The sequence below is a fragment of the Macaca nemestrina genome, chromosome 12, assembly GCF_043159975.1.
Source record: "Macaca nemestrina isolate mMacNem1 chromosome 12, mMacNem.hap1, whole genome shotgun sequence".
Lineage (NCBI taxonomy): Eukaryota > Metazoa > Chordata > Mammalia > Primates > Cercopithecidae > Macaca > Macaca nemestrina.
In genome coordinates, this window is record NC_092136.1 from 28806932 (window position 1) to 28823808 (window position 16877).

Here is a 16877-nt window from a genome sequence, read left to right on the forward strand (position 1 = left end):
TGGACCTAGCTAGGACCCAGACCTACTTCATATTAGCAATTTTTCTCTAATGTGCTACAATGTGTTTTCATGTGCAATTGTCCTTGACTCTCAAGGAAGTAGGATCATGTTTCTGACCTTTGGTACAGCACCTCACATCACCTAGTGCAATGCTTTCATCAAAATGGATCCCTCCATAGATGCTGCTTCCTGTTCCCATTTCCCACTCCCATCTCCTCCAACCAGGCACAAGATGCAGCAACAACACGGCAAGAGAGAATTCTGTAAGGGCTGCAATCTCCTTGGCCTTATTGCTCTATATCCCTAATAATAGGTAACTCTGATAAATGAGTGCACATATGTAAATTTCCACAAAGGAAATTATAGTAGGTTTATCTTTTATTCTAATGTTGCTTGAATAAGAACAAAATTAAAATAAGCACACACGCACAAAAAAAATGCCTCTGTGAATCAGTCACAGGGTTCCTCTAAGTCTGGGCTGGTGTCCTTTCTCTTCTGCTTGCATAACTCTTTGATGGTCTCTATCTCTGCAGGACTAAACTTGGAGGTTAGTGTCACATTGTCATAGTCAAATTCTTCATCAAGTGAGAAGGGTTGAACTTCATCTCCAAGTATCTATAAAAGGTAACAAAGGAGGAAAAAACATACACAATCATTGTAAATGAAGATAAAATTGAGAAAATTAACTCCCTAGTAATATTTAATTACACCTTTTTTCAGACTTCAGCACTCTCAGCTGATTAAGCTGTTTTTAAGTAAAGGAATAAATTCAATTATTCAGTTTGACCTAATTTAAGCCTCTTAATATGCCCCATTTATACCATGCTGTATCTGAATGAATATCATTAACTAATGCTGCCCAAGGCAAGAATCAGAAAGTCTCCCTTGCATACACTCATTATACATTTTACCACTTGTAGTGTTAGGACTAGAGAAGCATACAGAAAAACCAACAGTTATATTAAAATGTGAGAAAAATATACACTAAGATTTTTTATCAACCTTAAATAGATTTTCACCATTTGCCAAAAAAGATCTATATTAATAAAACATAATTTTTTAAAGATAAAAGTACACTACACTGAATATACTTCTTCAGATAATACCTATAAATCTTGGCTAATAACAGTAAAACTTGAAACATAGTTTAAATTTAAAAGTCCAGGATCTCTTTTTTCCTGCCAAGAATTTAAAAATATCAGTTTATCTATAAGTAAAGTGTTACGAAGAAATGTAATAATTTTGAATCTATTCATAATTTGTGAGTTTTAAAGACTTCCTAAAGGAAGGCAGATAAAAAAGCATATTTTCCAACAAACCAAGAGTATGCCTTAAATCTCTTGTATCACACCCTAAAAAGCCTCTCCAAAAACAAATGGTGTGTGATACAATGAAATCATCCAGTGCTTCTATGTAGCTCTACAATATGTATAGTGATGCTGAAATAATTGAAAACTATGGTTTATGCAAGAATGAAAAAATGTCCCAAAGCTATAATCAGCTTTAAATATTCTTGCATGGAAGATGATCTCATTGAGTGGCTTATGCAATGTTGGTAAAAATGTAGCACGTAGCTCAGAAACTATCTGCTGTTACTAAAGGTGAAAGAAAAAATAATGAGTAGTTATCTCCTACCTGTTCCGCAAGTTATGTTTTGAAGTTAGGTGTGCAGTGATAATAGCAAACGCTCAGCCATTTATCATCCTTTCTTAGTAAAATCAACAGGAGAACAACTTCTGGAGATGTGCTTATTTCCTCTTTATTAGAAAGGACCTTAGTGCTTTTCTGACAAAACTGCCACTGAGTTTCCATGGTGAGTTTCCACCATGTGCCAGCCCTGATACTAGGAACCACATCGCATCAGCAGTGATATTCAAACAACCCTACCGGTAGTCACTGTTACCCCTACTTTATAAAGCTCTGAAAGGTTAAGTAACTTGCCCAAAATACAGAGTTAGTAAGGGAGAGAAGCAATATTTGAATCCAGGGTAATCTGCTTCAAATAAAGCCTCACCTGCTCAACAGAAACATCAACAAGAATCAACCTTGAAGTTTTCACTAAGCCAAGTCATAGCTCTTTGGAGAGAAGACCTTTTCTAAATAAGATGATCAATTCTCACAGCCTACCATTAGAAAACTGTACTCAAGGCTACGTGTAATACCAGGACTAGCTTTTAAAACCCAGCTGTATACAAAAAGCAAATCAGCCTGCAAGGCTGATTTTGATCACTTTCTGAGATCGAATTTATCATCAACACAGCCAAAGTGACAGTGGGACAGTCTTGCTTAGATGGCTCAAATGCAGAAACACACACACACACACACAATGACACAAGATGTTCATTTCCTGAATGTTAAGTGTTCTTGCTGTCTCCAGCTCTACTCAGCAGTAAGTACTGAGGCCTGCAGGCTTGGTTGGCCACAACCCCTTCTGGAGCTGATTCTAGCTGATCCTGGCAAAGCATAAGGAGGAGAACCTGTTTCCATCAATATATTCAGTCTGATGGGAATTTTGCTGCCTTTTCATGCCTGGGTAAAGGCCTTTCATCACATGTCTATTAAGCTTCAAGCTGCCTATACCTGCATATGTCCCCTATACTAGGTCTTTAAATTCTACCTTGAAACCTCTGAAACTTGCCTACACCTTACTAGCCATCCCCACTAGATGCAGTCACTTTGTCTTCACCCACTTCTCACTTAGGGGTTAGGAATACAATTTCAAATTAGACAAATCCCTTTGCCATATTAAAATCTCAGTGACACCATACCATGCCCCCAACTCCCTCTACAGAACACAAATGACCTCAATTCCCACCTCCCTCCCCTTACCTCTTCACTCAATAAACATTTATTATATAGCAGATTCTGAGAACATAAAGTGATTATAGCAAAATCTATGTCTACAAGGTTTCATAACTTCAAGGAGAAGACAGAAGTGTAGGAATGATTTCAGTATCACGTGCTGTGCTCTCCAGTACAGGAATGCAAAAAAGGGAAACAGAAGCACAGAGAGGAAAGTGCAGAAGCTTCATTTACTCTTCTATTTTTTTTTCTTTTTTTTTTTTTTTTTTTTTTTTTTTTTTTTTTTTTTTTTTTTTGAGACAGAGACTCCCTCTGTCACCCAGGCAGTAGTGCAGTGGTACGATCTCAGCTCACTGCAACCTCCAGCCCCCAGGTTCAAGCAATTCTCCCGCCTCAGCCTCCTGAGTTACTGGGACAACTGGCACATATCACCAGGCCTGGCTAATTTTTGTATTTTTAGTAGAGACAGGGTTTCACCATGTTGGCCAGGCTGGTTTCAAACTCCTGGCCTCAAGTAATCCACCCACTGCAGCCTCCCGCAGTGCTGGGATTACAGGCATGAGCACCGAACCTGGCCTCTTACTCTTGATTGAGTTTTGCCACTCTCCAGACAATCTTACTAGCCTCCCCACACATCACTTCACTTATTATCTACCTCATCCTAGCAACCCAGCTAAAGTAAGTCCTGTATTTCAGACTTACTTCTAAACTTTGATCAGGGTTCCCATGGCCGAGTTAGTTCTAGATATGGCCCAACCCATTGCCTTCTTAAGATTCTCCCTTCCCTGAGGTCTCAAACTACCCTGTGGCTGTAATATCCAAACTTAGAGGACTAGACATGTAGAAATGTATTTTTTTTTTTTTTTTTTTTTGAGATGGAGTCTCGCTCTGTCACCCAGGCTGGAGTGCAGTGGCCAGATCTCAGCTCACTGCAAGCTCCGCCTCCCGGGTTCACGCCATTCTCCTGCCTCAGCCTCCCGAGTAGCTGGGACTACAGGCGCCCGCCATCTCGCCCGGCTAGTTTTTTGTATTTTTTTTTTAGCAGAGATGGGGTTTCACTGTGTTAGCCAGGATGGTCTCGATCTCCTGACCTCGTGATCTGCCCGCCTCGGCCTCCCAAAGTGCTGGGATTAATGGAAATATCTTATTTTCCTTTAAGTTTTAATACATTTACATTCTTCTCTGTTATGGATGATGATTTTCTTCATCAGTCACTTGGTACTAACCATAACAATAACATGAAATAAAGTTTTCAGCAAGTCAGTAAAGATAATGTCAACACAAAGATTATTCATTTATAATATCCTTCAATGTATAAAAATATACTTAAAATATAAATTTCTTCACTAAGAAATGAAGGGTTATTAACAGCAGCTATTGTTAGATTTTTCTAGGCAATCAGTTAGATACTGAGATATTAAAGCAAGAAATAAAGAATAGTAATAATGTCACATTTGCAATGCCAAAACATGACATTCAGGACACTCTAAACCATTTTGGGGATATACTGTACTGTGGCCAGTACATCCCTGAGTCGAAATGTCAGAGGAATAGCCTCCTGCAATCATTCAGATATTTTACATTCTTTCTACAAACTCTACATTCCTATTAAATTCTAGTCACTGTGTTAGGTGCTGGGGATACAAAGAGGAAGACCTATGTGAAATCACAAACAAATCATTAGAGTAAAATGTGGTAAGAACAGGGTGATAGGAACACAGAAGGAATACCTGACCCAGACTAAGTTGGAGGGGATTGGGAAGGAATCAGAGAAGGCTTCTTGGAAGAGGTGATATCTAAGCCGACTCTTAAAGGGTAAACATTAGTTTACAAGTTGACAGAGAAGAGCTTTGCTGACAGGGGGAGTTTCCGTGAGCAGTCCATGGAAATAAGATGCAGAATTTCGCATTTGTGAGTCTGAAAGTAGGTCAACATTGTCAGAGCACAAAGTGTAAGTTGGAGAGTGGCAAGAGACAAATATGGTGCCAAATCATCCTAGAGATGATGAAAAGTCACTGAAGAATTTTTTGAAGGCAGGGAAGACACTTGGTCATCTATGCATTTCAAATAAATTCCTTCATCCATTTAATTTTTATTAAGCACCTACAATGAGACAGGTGCTGGAGTAAAAAAAAAAAAAAAAATTGCCCTGCCCTGTTGGAAATTATATGAGACAGATCACTATGAAGGTTAAACAGAAGGTAGATTTGAGCGGGATAAGCCTGGAGCCAGAAGAGTACTCAAGAACCTGCTAGAGCAGTTCAATAAGACATCATGAGAACAGGGGACTGGTAGCAGAGACTTGAAAAATCCATAGAAAGTGAAATTGGCAGCACTCAATAAGTGACTGAATATGGAAATGTAAGAAAAGGAAGAATGCAGAAAGGGAAGCAGGTAAAGCACAGTTTAATTTGAATGTACCTGAAGGAATCTAGATGAATTGAATATACAAACTTGAAACTGAAAAAAAAATAAAAAAAAAAAAGGTCTGAAGCTAGAGATGTCAATTTGAAGATGAAGATGGATTCAAGTATGTAGGCTGTGAGGAACTGTATGTTAAGCACCGAACCCTAAGGCACACCAGCTCATAAGTGATGGATGGAGAGAAAACCCAAAGGAGTCAGGGAAAACACAATTTGAGAAATACGTAAAGAATCACAGAAGAAAAGTGAAGTGAGAACCAACGAAGCAAGAGTGCCAGAGGAAGGTCAACAGTGTCAAACATGGTAGAGAGATCCATTAAAAGGAAGACTGGAAAGTGTCCCCTGGATTTGGCAATCATAAAGCAATTGGTGCCTTCATTCTGAAAACATCCAGGCAGGTGACTGGAGCCAAGGATATTTTACAGTATACTGAAGAGTCTAATAGCTTTTCAATTCTGGATTAAAAGAGAGAAAAAAGAACAGACAGTAGCCAAAGAGGGGTCCAAGATGAAGGGAAGCTTGTTTTCCTTGTTTTGTTTAATTTTGTTAAGGATAGGAAAGACTTAAACCTGTTTACAGGTTGATGTGAATGAACAAATAGAAAAGAGAGAATGACCCCAACCATGTTATTACTGTATACCAGAAAATCACTCCCATTTAGTGGTGAGGTTTGTTTATTTATTTGTTCATTTAATAAATGTTTACTGTATGTCTACTATATGCATGGCACTGAGCTTGGCACTAGTTCTGACTTTGCATGTTAATTACGTAAGCTTATGATGACATGCATGAGTGAATTTAGTTTTCCAAGACCGGAGACACATAAGTGATTCAAAGTGAGCCTAGGTAGGTGCACACTGCAATTCACAAGATATCACTGTGATCTTCTAAATGACAGCTTTGTTTGTTTGTTTGTTTGTTTGTTTTCTTGAGATGGAGTCTCGCTCTGTCGCCCAGGCTGCAGTGCAGTGGCGCGATTTCGGCTCACTGCAAGCTCCGCCTCCCGGGTTCACGCCATTCTCCTGCCTCAGCCTCCCGAGTAGCTGGGACTACAGGCGCCCACCACCACGCCTGACTGATTTTTTTGTATTTTTTTTAGTAGAGACGGGGTTTCACCGTGTTAGCCAGGATGGAACAGCTTTTCAAATACAGAAAGGTTGCATTTCTATGTATATATTTCAGTTATTGGCTGTTGTGGCATACTTTGGAAATTCTCTTCTTTCCAATTCAGTTCGTGTTAGGGTTCAAAGCCAAGGTTTTTAGATTACAAACTGAAATTATGATTTACTTCAGTGAAGACTTTGTGCAATGGAACACCAAGTCCCCTGCTGCCAAACAAAAAACAACTATGAATTAAGTTATTAACTTGTTATTTTTGCCTAAGGAGCTGAAAGAAATATGTGGATTTCAGGTGTCTAATTTCAAATCTAATTGAAACCTTTTTGTAGCCTCTCAGGGAATAAAATTTGTGGAGTATTGGAAAACTTTCAGTCCCCTTAAAATTGCTCATGTGACTTATTCTAATAGAGGCATTGTTGATGGAGAGATTGTTTTCATTCATAGTACCACATAGGCAAATTAAAGAAAATGAAACTAATGCTTAAATCAATAATGGCAGCATTTAGCTGTAGGCTACCATACAAAGTACTATGGTAAATAAACTGTCTTTATAGGAGAAAATTTTTAGAGTACCATTATGAATTGGACAAACAGGAGAGCTCCTATTAAAATACCACACAAGTTTCTTCTATGACCTCTTCTACAGTTTTCAGGGGGAGGGGGTGGGTATCACAATTTTTTATCCTCCTAATAACAACTCTATTTGTTCTGTAGAGTAGCTTCAAACTTCCAAAGTTCATCAAAATGGAGTAACTAAGGCAAGATGATTCTATACACATAATTCTATACATAATTATGCATGTGGTAAAATTAGGGAAGAAATCTGAACCAAAAAAATGTTAAATGTTTGAAGTGATGGATATGCTAATTACCCTGATTTGATCATACACATATATATGTACTAAAATATCACACTATACCCCACAAATATATACAATTATTATATGTTAATTTAAAAATAAAAAAACTAAATTAGGTAAAACATTGAGTTGGTCCCATTCATACAGAAAGTTGATGGATTCGTAATAGGCGGTTCAGAGAAAGTTAGGAAGGACATGCAGAATATATTTTCAGCTTTTCAGATTGAAATCACAGAAAGAAACTATCATCTCTAATCCCAAAATGGCCTTTCAGTAAGCCCTTCAGGACCCATTTGCTATAAACTAATGATTATATTCTTTTACTAGCTCTGGGTGCTTTAAAATAAGATGAATGTTATCAAACCAAAGCAGAGTTGGTACAGTACAGGTTGAGTATCTCTTATCCAAAATGCTTGGGATGAAGTATTTTGGGTTTCAGATTTTAGAATATTTGCAGAACATATACCAGTTGAGCATCCCTAATCCCAAACTCTGAAATCCAAAATGCTCCAATGAGCATTGCCTTTGAGCATCAGGTCAGCACTCAAAAAGTTTCAAATTTTGGAGCATTTCAGATTTTCCCATTTGGAATGTTCAACCTATACTGTGATTCTAGATGGTTGTGAAAAGTTACTCTAAAAAATAGGAATTAGAAATAAAAATTCCCAACCAAGATATTACTTCAGATATTCAAAAAACAGCAAAAGTTATTCATCTGTGGCTTGTATCATTTTGATTCCAACATTTTTAAATGTCCACATTTCTGGTAAGAAATTTATATTCCTCTTAAACACACCATCATATATGGGGTCTCAACTTGAATTATACTGCTATTTGATAGATTCTGTTTTCATTCATAGTACCACATAGGCAAATTAAAGAAAATAGAAGTAATGATTAATCATTCAGTTTTTTTAACCCATTAACTAAAATCACTTTGTAACAATTTCTATAATGGTACTAGATTATATATATTCTCTAATTGTACTGAAATAAAATTGTATTTCTATAAAAGTACTAGATGCCATGTCTACTGGCTGGTCCAATAACTTGTATGGCCACAAGTGAAGTCAACAGCATGAACAAATCTTAAAAAAAAAAACTTATTCCTTCTAGAAATAGCCTTATAATTTTAGCTTTTTACAACTCAGAGAGAGCAATCTATAATTCAAAAAGCATATTGAAAAGTGACTGTCCCTAACAGTTTAGCCAGTAATCAATTTGGGAGTTTATTATAAGCCTGCATGCATCCTGGATATACTTTCATGATGTCAGTGAACAAAAGTACTTATTAGAAAGTGGTAATTTAAAAGTGAAATGTGTGGATTATTTCTGACTGAATCGCTAATTCTATAACAGAATATCTTCTAGTAACAAGACTAGTACCTCCTGATTAAATAATCCAAAAAGACCCTAAGGATTTTATTAGAAAGCAATAATAAAGAGCCCTTAACAACTTCTTGGGCCTGATCCTGCTTTGTGTTCCAGTAAGGAGGGTGAGAAAGGTCACTACCAGCGCTAGCAACAGCCTCTATTGATGCAAGTTTATTAAGCATATGTAGAAGAGCTGCAAAATGATAGCAAAAGATGACTTTCAAGTTGCACATTTGTGAAAGATATGCCATAGATTCCATTTTCATAGCTAGGTGACATTTCTCAGCCTCCCCTGTGGCTAGTAGGAACATGTGACTAAGTGGTCACCAATGGAATGTGAGCAGAAGAAATTAAGGACCTTGAGTCCTAAGCCTTGGGGAAACATGCTGTCCCCATGCTCCTCTATTCTGCCCTCCAGGTATGATGATGACCTGACCCGGAATACGCAGGTGAGGATGATGTCCTAAAATATAATGGACATCCAGAAAGAAGGAACCTGGGTCCCTAATGACCCCCCAAAAAGGAGCCACCTGCTCATTTTAAGGGCTCTATATAGGCTGTTAAATAAGAGAAATAAAGATCTATCTCTTTTCAGCCATTGAATTATTATTGGGATTCTCTGTTACAGAAGCCTGGCCTTACCTTAACTCATTCAAAAGTTTATAGAACCTTATCCATAATAATAAAAACGGCCTGTTCAGACTAAAAAGGGCAAGAAAACTGTCCATCCTTTCTATGTGTAGTCCTTGGGTAGCACAGATCTGTAGCACGGCATACATTGTAAAACAAAAATGGTTTCCACGTAAAAACATAATTGTGCTATGTGTTTAAAAAGAAATGTATGCATTTGAGATAGATGGCTGTGAGAAGGACCAATTAAGCAACTTGAATTTTATATTTTCCCAAATCTTAGACAAATACAAAAGTATACAGCATTTCTTTGAAGGGATGAATTACAAAATCAAGGCAGTGTAGAGAATGACTGAATTCCCTGTAGAGTACCTCTTCCGTCTGTTTGTCCATTCTTTTTACAGCGGGCTTTGGCTTCACCTCACAGGTAGGAGGCTGGGCTACAGAAGGGATACAGAGAGGAATGCTGGTGCTTGCAGCCTGCTCCACTTCTCCTGGAAGAAGCAGCAAATCTGTTGGATACAAAATATTTCAGTTGAGCCCTTCGCCAAGTTCACAATTTACCTAAATCATTTAAATGCCCAGAAGTCAAAGAAAATGAAGCAAATATGCTCATGTAAAGTAGGTCCATTTCACAATGCCTGTTCCCCTTTGGGAACTGGACTCAAGGGTTTGCCCTTTCCTCATAATAGAAGCCAGTAGTGCATTTACTTTTATTTTATCGTTGCAAACTTAAGAGTCCCCCAAAAATGTCTGGACGAGTACTGTTTTTGGAGTAACCTGACTGTCCCTTTTACTCTCAACTCAATTTCTACTTTTATAGGAAAATAAGGTGGTAAGATGTTACTTTTGCTTCATTTTCCCATATTTTCTTGAAGGGATAAAGAGAAAGAAAATGGAGTGCTGATTTCATCCTGTAACAATATGGCAATATTTCAAAAATATATATTAAAAAACAGTAATGCCAGAAGGAAAGTACTTTAACTTTCAGCAGAAGAATGAAATACTCTGTCATATTCATAATGCATGGTCTAATTTTCAACACTTGCAAAGAACAACAGCAATGTGTTTCCTGCTTGTTAAGCACAATCTCAAGAATTCAATAACCAATTTTGGAGTTCTGATTGACCTATTATAAGCGGATATGTCTCCTGATTTTTGCATGTGTGACAGTACATGCATGCATCACAGACAACTGATGATCTTCCACAGCTTTCTTCAAGGAGGACAAAAAAACAAATAGAAGCACAACAGGTTTCCTCCTCAGCCTGTTTTCATAGGAACAGAAGGGCTTGCTAGAACTAGCCAATAACTTGGAGGCGACTCTGGATGATGCTGCCCACTTCTCAAGGATGATCCTAATTAAGGCACTAATTAAGTTCTCAATGGAAGTGATTAATTAGTAACAGGCATGACTTGACTGCTGCAAATGGCAGCATGCATAGGGAGATAATTGAGCAGGTATTGCTGTTCAAAAACTGAAACTTATTTGAAATGAATCCCTCAACACTATAGATATCTCCTTCACACACAAAAAAAATATAATTACAAAATTCTTATGACTCCAGCAACAGAGAAAACAGACAGCCTGGAAATAGAATTGTGGAGGGGAAATGACAAAGAAGGTAATTCTGCTATGGCTAATTATTGAAATTTTAGACTATGATTTCATTAATTAGCAGAAATAAAAACAATAATAATAGCCAACACTTACATACTCATCATTTTGTATGCTTTAGCTCTGCTAATACTCCCAAAGCTCTATTATTTCCTGTTCTACAAGCAATGAGCTCTAAACACTGACAGTAGCCTCACTCAAGATCCCACAGCTAAAAAGGGCAGAGCTGGGCAGTCTATCTACAGAGCCCATGCTCTTATCCTACAATGCCACATTACGAACTTCTTTTAAACAAGCCTTTTCATTACATATTTTATTTTACTGGATCAAATTAAACACTCAAACTCAGAACCAAGAAATGTCATTACTATAACACATTAGCATGGTTAGGCAACATTAAGTACATTTCCCAAACATTTCATACCCAGAGAAACAACATTTTAAAATTCAGTGAGGTTGGTGGGAAGACTGGTTTTCTAATGCACCTATTTATGAGTTCAAAGCCAAATCCTCACTGAGCATCCTCGTGTAATAGCCCAGGACTGGTACAAATCTGGTGAGGGACCCACTAACAAGGAAAGCAACAAGAGAAAGGCTTGGGCCTCTCAACATGAAAACCATTATCTACCTGACCACTGGCTGACAGAGCAAACATCAGTTCAAATGTGAAATCAAAATCAAGTCTGCTTTCAGGGCTATTTAAAATCATTGTTCTGGCTGACAGTATTGTGCAGCGAGGAGGCTAACTCTGCAGTTTCTTTACTGAAACTTCACTTCTCTAACTTATTTGCCAAGAAAGTAGGATTTTCAACAAAAATGGTTTCTTTCATAATAATTCTACTGCCATGGGAACAATTCTTTCAAAATGACAAGACTCAGTATTCTCCATGTCTTAAATTCTTGTCATTTGTTTCTTCAGAGTCAAAGCGAAATGCACCAATGCATATCTATTAGTGCCTAACATAGCACCTCATACACAGCGAATTCTCAACAAATACTTGGAGATAGAAAATGAATTGTGTACACCTCAACTTTTAAACTGAACAGCAAGTATCAAGAGTCTGCCTGCCAATAAGATGTTGTGGATGATGTAAAATGAGTATAGCCCTTACCCTCAAAAACTAAACATTACAGGAATAAGACTTTCATATATAAAATCAATCAAAGAATAATCAAGAAAAAATAGAATGGCTCTAACTCTAAAGATGACAGATTTATAAAAGGGCAAAAACAATATGAATGAGAAGAGCCTGGCAAGGCATATGTTATAAAGAAAACTACTGCAATCATTTAGCCATTTTACAATTGTGGGTGGGTTATATATATACTCACATTCTCTCAGGAGAAAAAAATACTGTATTCACTCATGGTAGGAAATGAAATTTCTGAAGTTCTCTGTATAACCTTCTAAAACAGAAATGCTTTAAGAGACTTAATCTGATCATATTAGTTGTTTCTAAAACAACCAAAGGCTTTGTTTTCACCTTAATGAAATGCCACCATCTTGGCATTATAGAGTCAGGGACACTTTCAAAAATGAATCTTGAGGTTGGACGGCAAGACTGGTTGAAGTATTTTAATCTCTTCTTTCTCAACCATATGTTTAGAAATTCTACTATTTAAAAAGTAGCTATTCATGCCATTTGTCTCTGTATTTTGTCAATGATCAGAAAGTCAAAGACTATAGCCATGTAATCTAATACAGTGTTACAAAGTGAGCAATCTACTTGACATCTGAAATTTTATATACAATAATATTTAATCTGCCTGGCATATTTATAAAATTAACCAGTGTGTTCATTTGTTACCACATAAAACGGCCAAAATTTCCTGAAAGTTTGGGCATCCTAATACAAAAAGGATATAGATAAAAAATACTTTAGCCATCCAGGCCACTTCTAAATAGAGCTTCCAGCTATGATAGTCTCGTTCAGTAGTTCTTATTCTTAAAAATGATTGAAGATCCCAAAGATCTTTTGTTTATATGGGTTATGTCTATCAACACTCACCATATTAGAAATTAAAACTGACAAGTGTTCTAATATTTGTATATTAGAATCATTACAAATAATCAAGTTATATATTAAAATAAGTATTTTTATTAAAAGTCTATTTTCTAGAAACAGAAAATATTGAGAAGAGAAGCATTATTTTATATTTTTTCAAATCTGTTATAATATCTGGCTGAACAGAAGAAAGTTGGATTCCCTATTTGTTTCTGCATTCAATTTTTGAAATATGCTGTTTTTTAGTTGAAGTAAAGAAAATCCAGACTCACACAGATAGGCAGTTGGAAAGGGGAGGAGTATTTTAATAGTCTTTTTATATAGTTGTGGATATTTTTCTGTGATACTACACCACCATCTGAAAAATGATAAAGTTTTTCAAAAGTTATTTTCAATGAGCATTCTGAAAACATGTCAGTGAACTTTTTGTACTGCTACATTAAAATCCATTGGTCTATCTTGCACACTGAATGGATCTTTCTTCTATGTATAATTTTGTAAACATTATTAATTGGTCATTTGGAAAATACTGGTTCACTGTGTTATGTAGATCTTCCAAATTTTGACATATTTCATTATACAGTATAAAAATCACATTAGTTAATATCACCAATTTTGCCAGAGAAGCCTTTAAATATTGAGAAGCTGTCAAGCTCACAGTACTAGATACAAGTTCTCTAAAAATCTAATTTTCACTTGATGCATTGCCAATTTTATCATTGGCAACAAATACCATTAGTTATTAGCCTTGAAGAGACAGGCTCACTTTATTCATTTTTGAGAAATATAGTTTGCCAGTCATTCTTTCAAGTAAAAATGGTGATTCATGAAAGAGAAAAATAAACTAGTTCAGCACACCACTCAATCACCCAAGTGTTTTTCCACAACCACTGTATTTCAGTATGTAACAGAAGTGCCGTATGAACACTTACTATTTTGGCACAAAAATCATTAAAAAGAGGTATACTTAAGAATCAAGATTTAATAAAATTAATAATTTTTACATCAAGAAATTTTCAATGAAAACTGGCATTTGTTTTTTATTATAAATTTATGACAGTGAAGATGACAACTGCTAGTATAACTTGGTGCCACAAACTTGATTCAGACTAAGGTGCCAGCATCTTCACCCATCATTGCTTTTCCAACTTCAGTGCAAACATCAACACATGACCTGCCAACCTCAGGGTTTCTGAGGGATTCCCAGACCACACCCTCAGGAGTCCGCTGGTCTAGCTAATGTCAGTCCAACCCTCCCACTATCAACAACTAGAAAAGCTAGATAAATTACAAAAATCAACTATTTAAAGGCATTGGAGAAGGATGAGGAACCAAGATTTCAGCCACAGTTCTTAAATATGTGTTGAATAAGAGTCCCTAGTCATTTGGGGGTAGCCTAAAGCTGCTTAAAGTTGCAAATTAAGAAATACCTCTTTTTAAAAAAAAAAAAAGAAAAAGAAAAAAAAAGAGGTAACCAATGTCATCACTTGTATGCACTTGCTCATTAATGGCAATTAATCCCTTTAATGGACTAAAAATGACTGGACGTTGCTATGGTTAGGATATGGTTTGTTTGGCCTTAGCAAGTCTCATGTTGAAATTTGATCCCCAATGTTGGAGGGTAGGGACTGGAGGGAGGTGCTTGGTTTGAGAGTAGATCCCTCAGGAATGGCTTGGTGCCATTCTCTCCTGAGTGAGTGAGTTTTCGCTGAGTTCTCACTCTTAGTTCCCGAGAGAACTGACTGTTGAAAACAGCCTGGCACCTCTTTCCCTCTCTCTCAGTTCCTCTCTCGTCATGCAGTTTCTGCACATGTGACTACCCTTTGGCTTCCCCAGAAGCACATGCTGGCTCCATGCTTCTTGCACAGCCTGAAGAACCACGAGCCAAATAAATCTCTTTTCTTTACCCAGCAACATAAATGGACTAAGGCAGAAGTACAGTACTGGAGAACCTGAAAATAAAAATCAAACAAGGCTGCCAACCTTTGGGCAGGAATCAGTGCCCATTCTCAAGCAATACAATCAGTCACAGCATAAGTACACCCACTGGCCAAGAGATGTGTGTAAGACAGCATGAATCTCAGAAGTAGATTAAAAAAAAAAAAGTCTTGAGCTACTTGGGCTGGGCCCACTGAAGAAGCATAAAAATAAAGATGAACAGAAAATCTTCCTATTCTAATGGTCTCAGCACAATAACTAATAACTGATCCAAACAATAATCGTGCTGGGTAAAAGTTTGGGCCAGTTTGTCTGAGGCCTGACAGTCACCAGGTTAACTACCTTATCTCAAATTCAAAAAAGGAAGAATAGGTTAACTTGATATCAAATAAACACAGTGCACAAAACTCTGTGGCAGATGCTAACCTCAGAAAACTGCTTAATACCATTGCTTAACAGAACTGGCTCCACTGAAAAACCGTCTCCAATCTTTCCACCTGGGCTGCCAAATGATAAAACAAATATCAGAAAAGAATCATGCTCCTAAATCTTGGAGAATATTTATGAGAGTGAATGGGGTGAACAAATAAAGTCAGTGGTAGAAAAACAATATGCAAACCACTTCCTTGTTGCCCCAGGCAAATCTGTTGCTTAAACAATAACAACAGAATCTAATCAGTAAACCTCCCAGCTGCCAAAATTATACAAGCAACTTGACTATTTAAAATGTCACATTTCCCATCTGATATAAATATTTGCCTTCTGCTCGCATTCCTGAAGTGTAATACAAATTAGGCCCAAAATAAAATTCACCTTGGCACAAACTATTTAATTTCTTTTTCCTTTAAATGACCCTGATTGTGCATTATGAAAATTGTAAAGCCCTGGTGGCCTTTTCAGTAATTAGAATAAATTGCTGAAGCCTAGTTTGATTTTCAGCATAGGCTTCGCACATCATTCTATGTGTGGGAAGGTCTTGACTAGTTCATTCAAGTCTTGGTTCAGCCTCAGTAATCTTTTATACACAAATATAAGAAGGCTTGTTATCTGATTTCTGGAAAAATCCTACTAGTAAGATGTTTTTATCAATATTTTAAAATAAATCTGTTAATTGAAAAATGTAACTTGAAAAAAATATTTAAAGAAAGCAATGTGAAAATACTGGAGAAGGTAAAAAGGCTAATTTAAAAGATTGACGGGCTGGGCACAGGGGCTCATGCCTGTAATCCTAGCACTCGGGGAGGCCGAGGTAGGTGGATTGCCTGAGACCGGCCTGGGCAACACAGTGAAATCTTGTCCCTACTAAAATACAAAAAAATTAGCCGGGTGTGGCAGCATGCACCTGTAATCCCAGCTACTTGGGAGGCTGAGGCAGGAGAATTGCTTCAACCTGAGAGGCAGAGGCTGCAGTGAGCTGAGATCCTGCCATTGCACTCCAGCCTGGGTGACAGAGTGAGACTCCATCTCAAAAAACAAAGATTGACATAAGAAAAATCAGATCTGTTGGCTATGTTGGTTTATGTCAATATACAGACTTCTCATATTGGCAAGAAATGAAAAATTTAAACCATTCACAAAAGCACCCAAAACATGTACTTTTGTGCCCTCTTATGAAATTTATTTTATATTGCATATGTATTACATGCAGACTAGAACCATTTGTCTCCACGTGCTATCCTCAAATTAATTATATTAACATATATTTTACATATAATATAGATTACATATGTTTTATATGTTTATATATGTTAACATATAATATATTAACACATTATATAATTATTATATTTTATTATTATGTATTATTATATTATTATATATAATATAGGAATTCAGGAACTGAACTCAACTCTGCACCAAGCAGACCTAATAGACATCTACAGAACTCTCCACCTCAAATCAACAGAATATACATTCTTCTCAGCACCACATTGCACTTATTCCAAAACTGACCACATAGTTGGAAGTAAAGCACTCCTCAGCAAATGTACAAGAACGGAAATTATAACAAACTATCTCTCAGACCACAGTGCAATCAAACTAGAACTCAGGACTAAGAAACTCAATCAAAACCGCTCAACTACATGGAAACTGAACAACCTGCTCC

General features: G+C 36.8%; 1 protein-coding gene across 11 annotated transcripts in view; it reads right to left on the reverse strand.

The window, feature by feature from the left end:
* Positions 1–360: 360 nt before the first annotated feature.
* The window catches only part of IFTA (intraflagellar transport associated protein), a 59602-nt gene continuing 43085 nt past the window's right edge, over positions 361–16877 (reverse strand). For all 11 annotated transcript variants that reach the window (XM_071074870.1, XM_071074867.1, XM_071074874.1 and 8 more), the window contains 2 exons: positions 9581–9720; positions 361–615 (listed from right to left, as the gene is read on the reverse strand). In XM_071074870.1, the coding sequence (XP_070930971.1) occupies positions 451–615; positions 9581–9720 (305 nt within the window). In that variant the 3' untranslated portion in view covers positions 361–450. The remainder of the gene's footprint in view (positions 616–9580; positions 9721–16877) is intronic.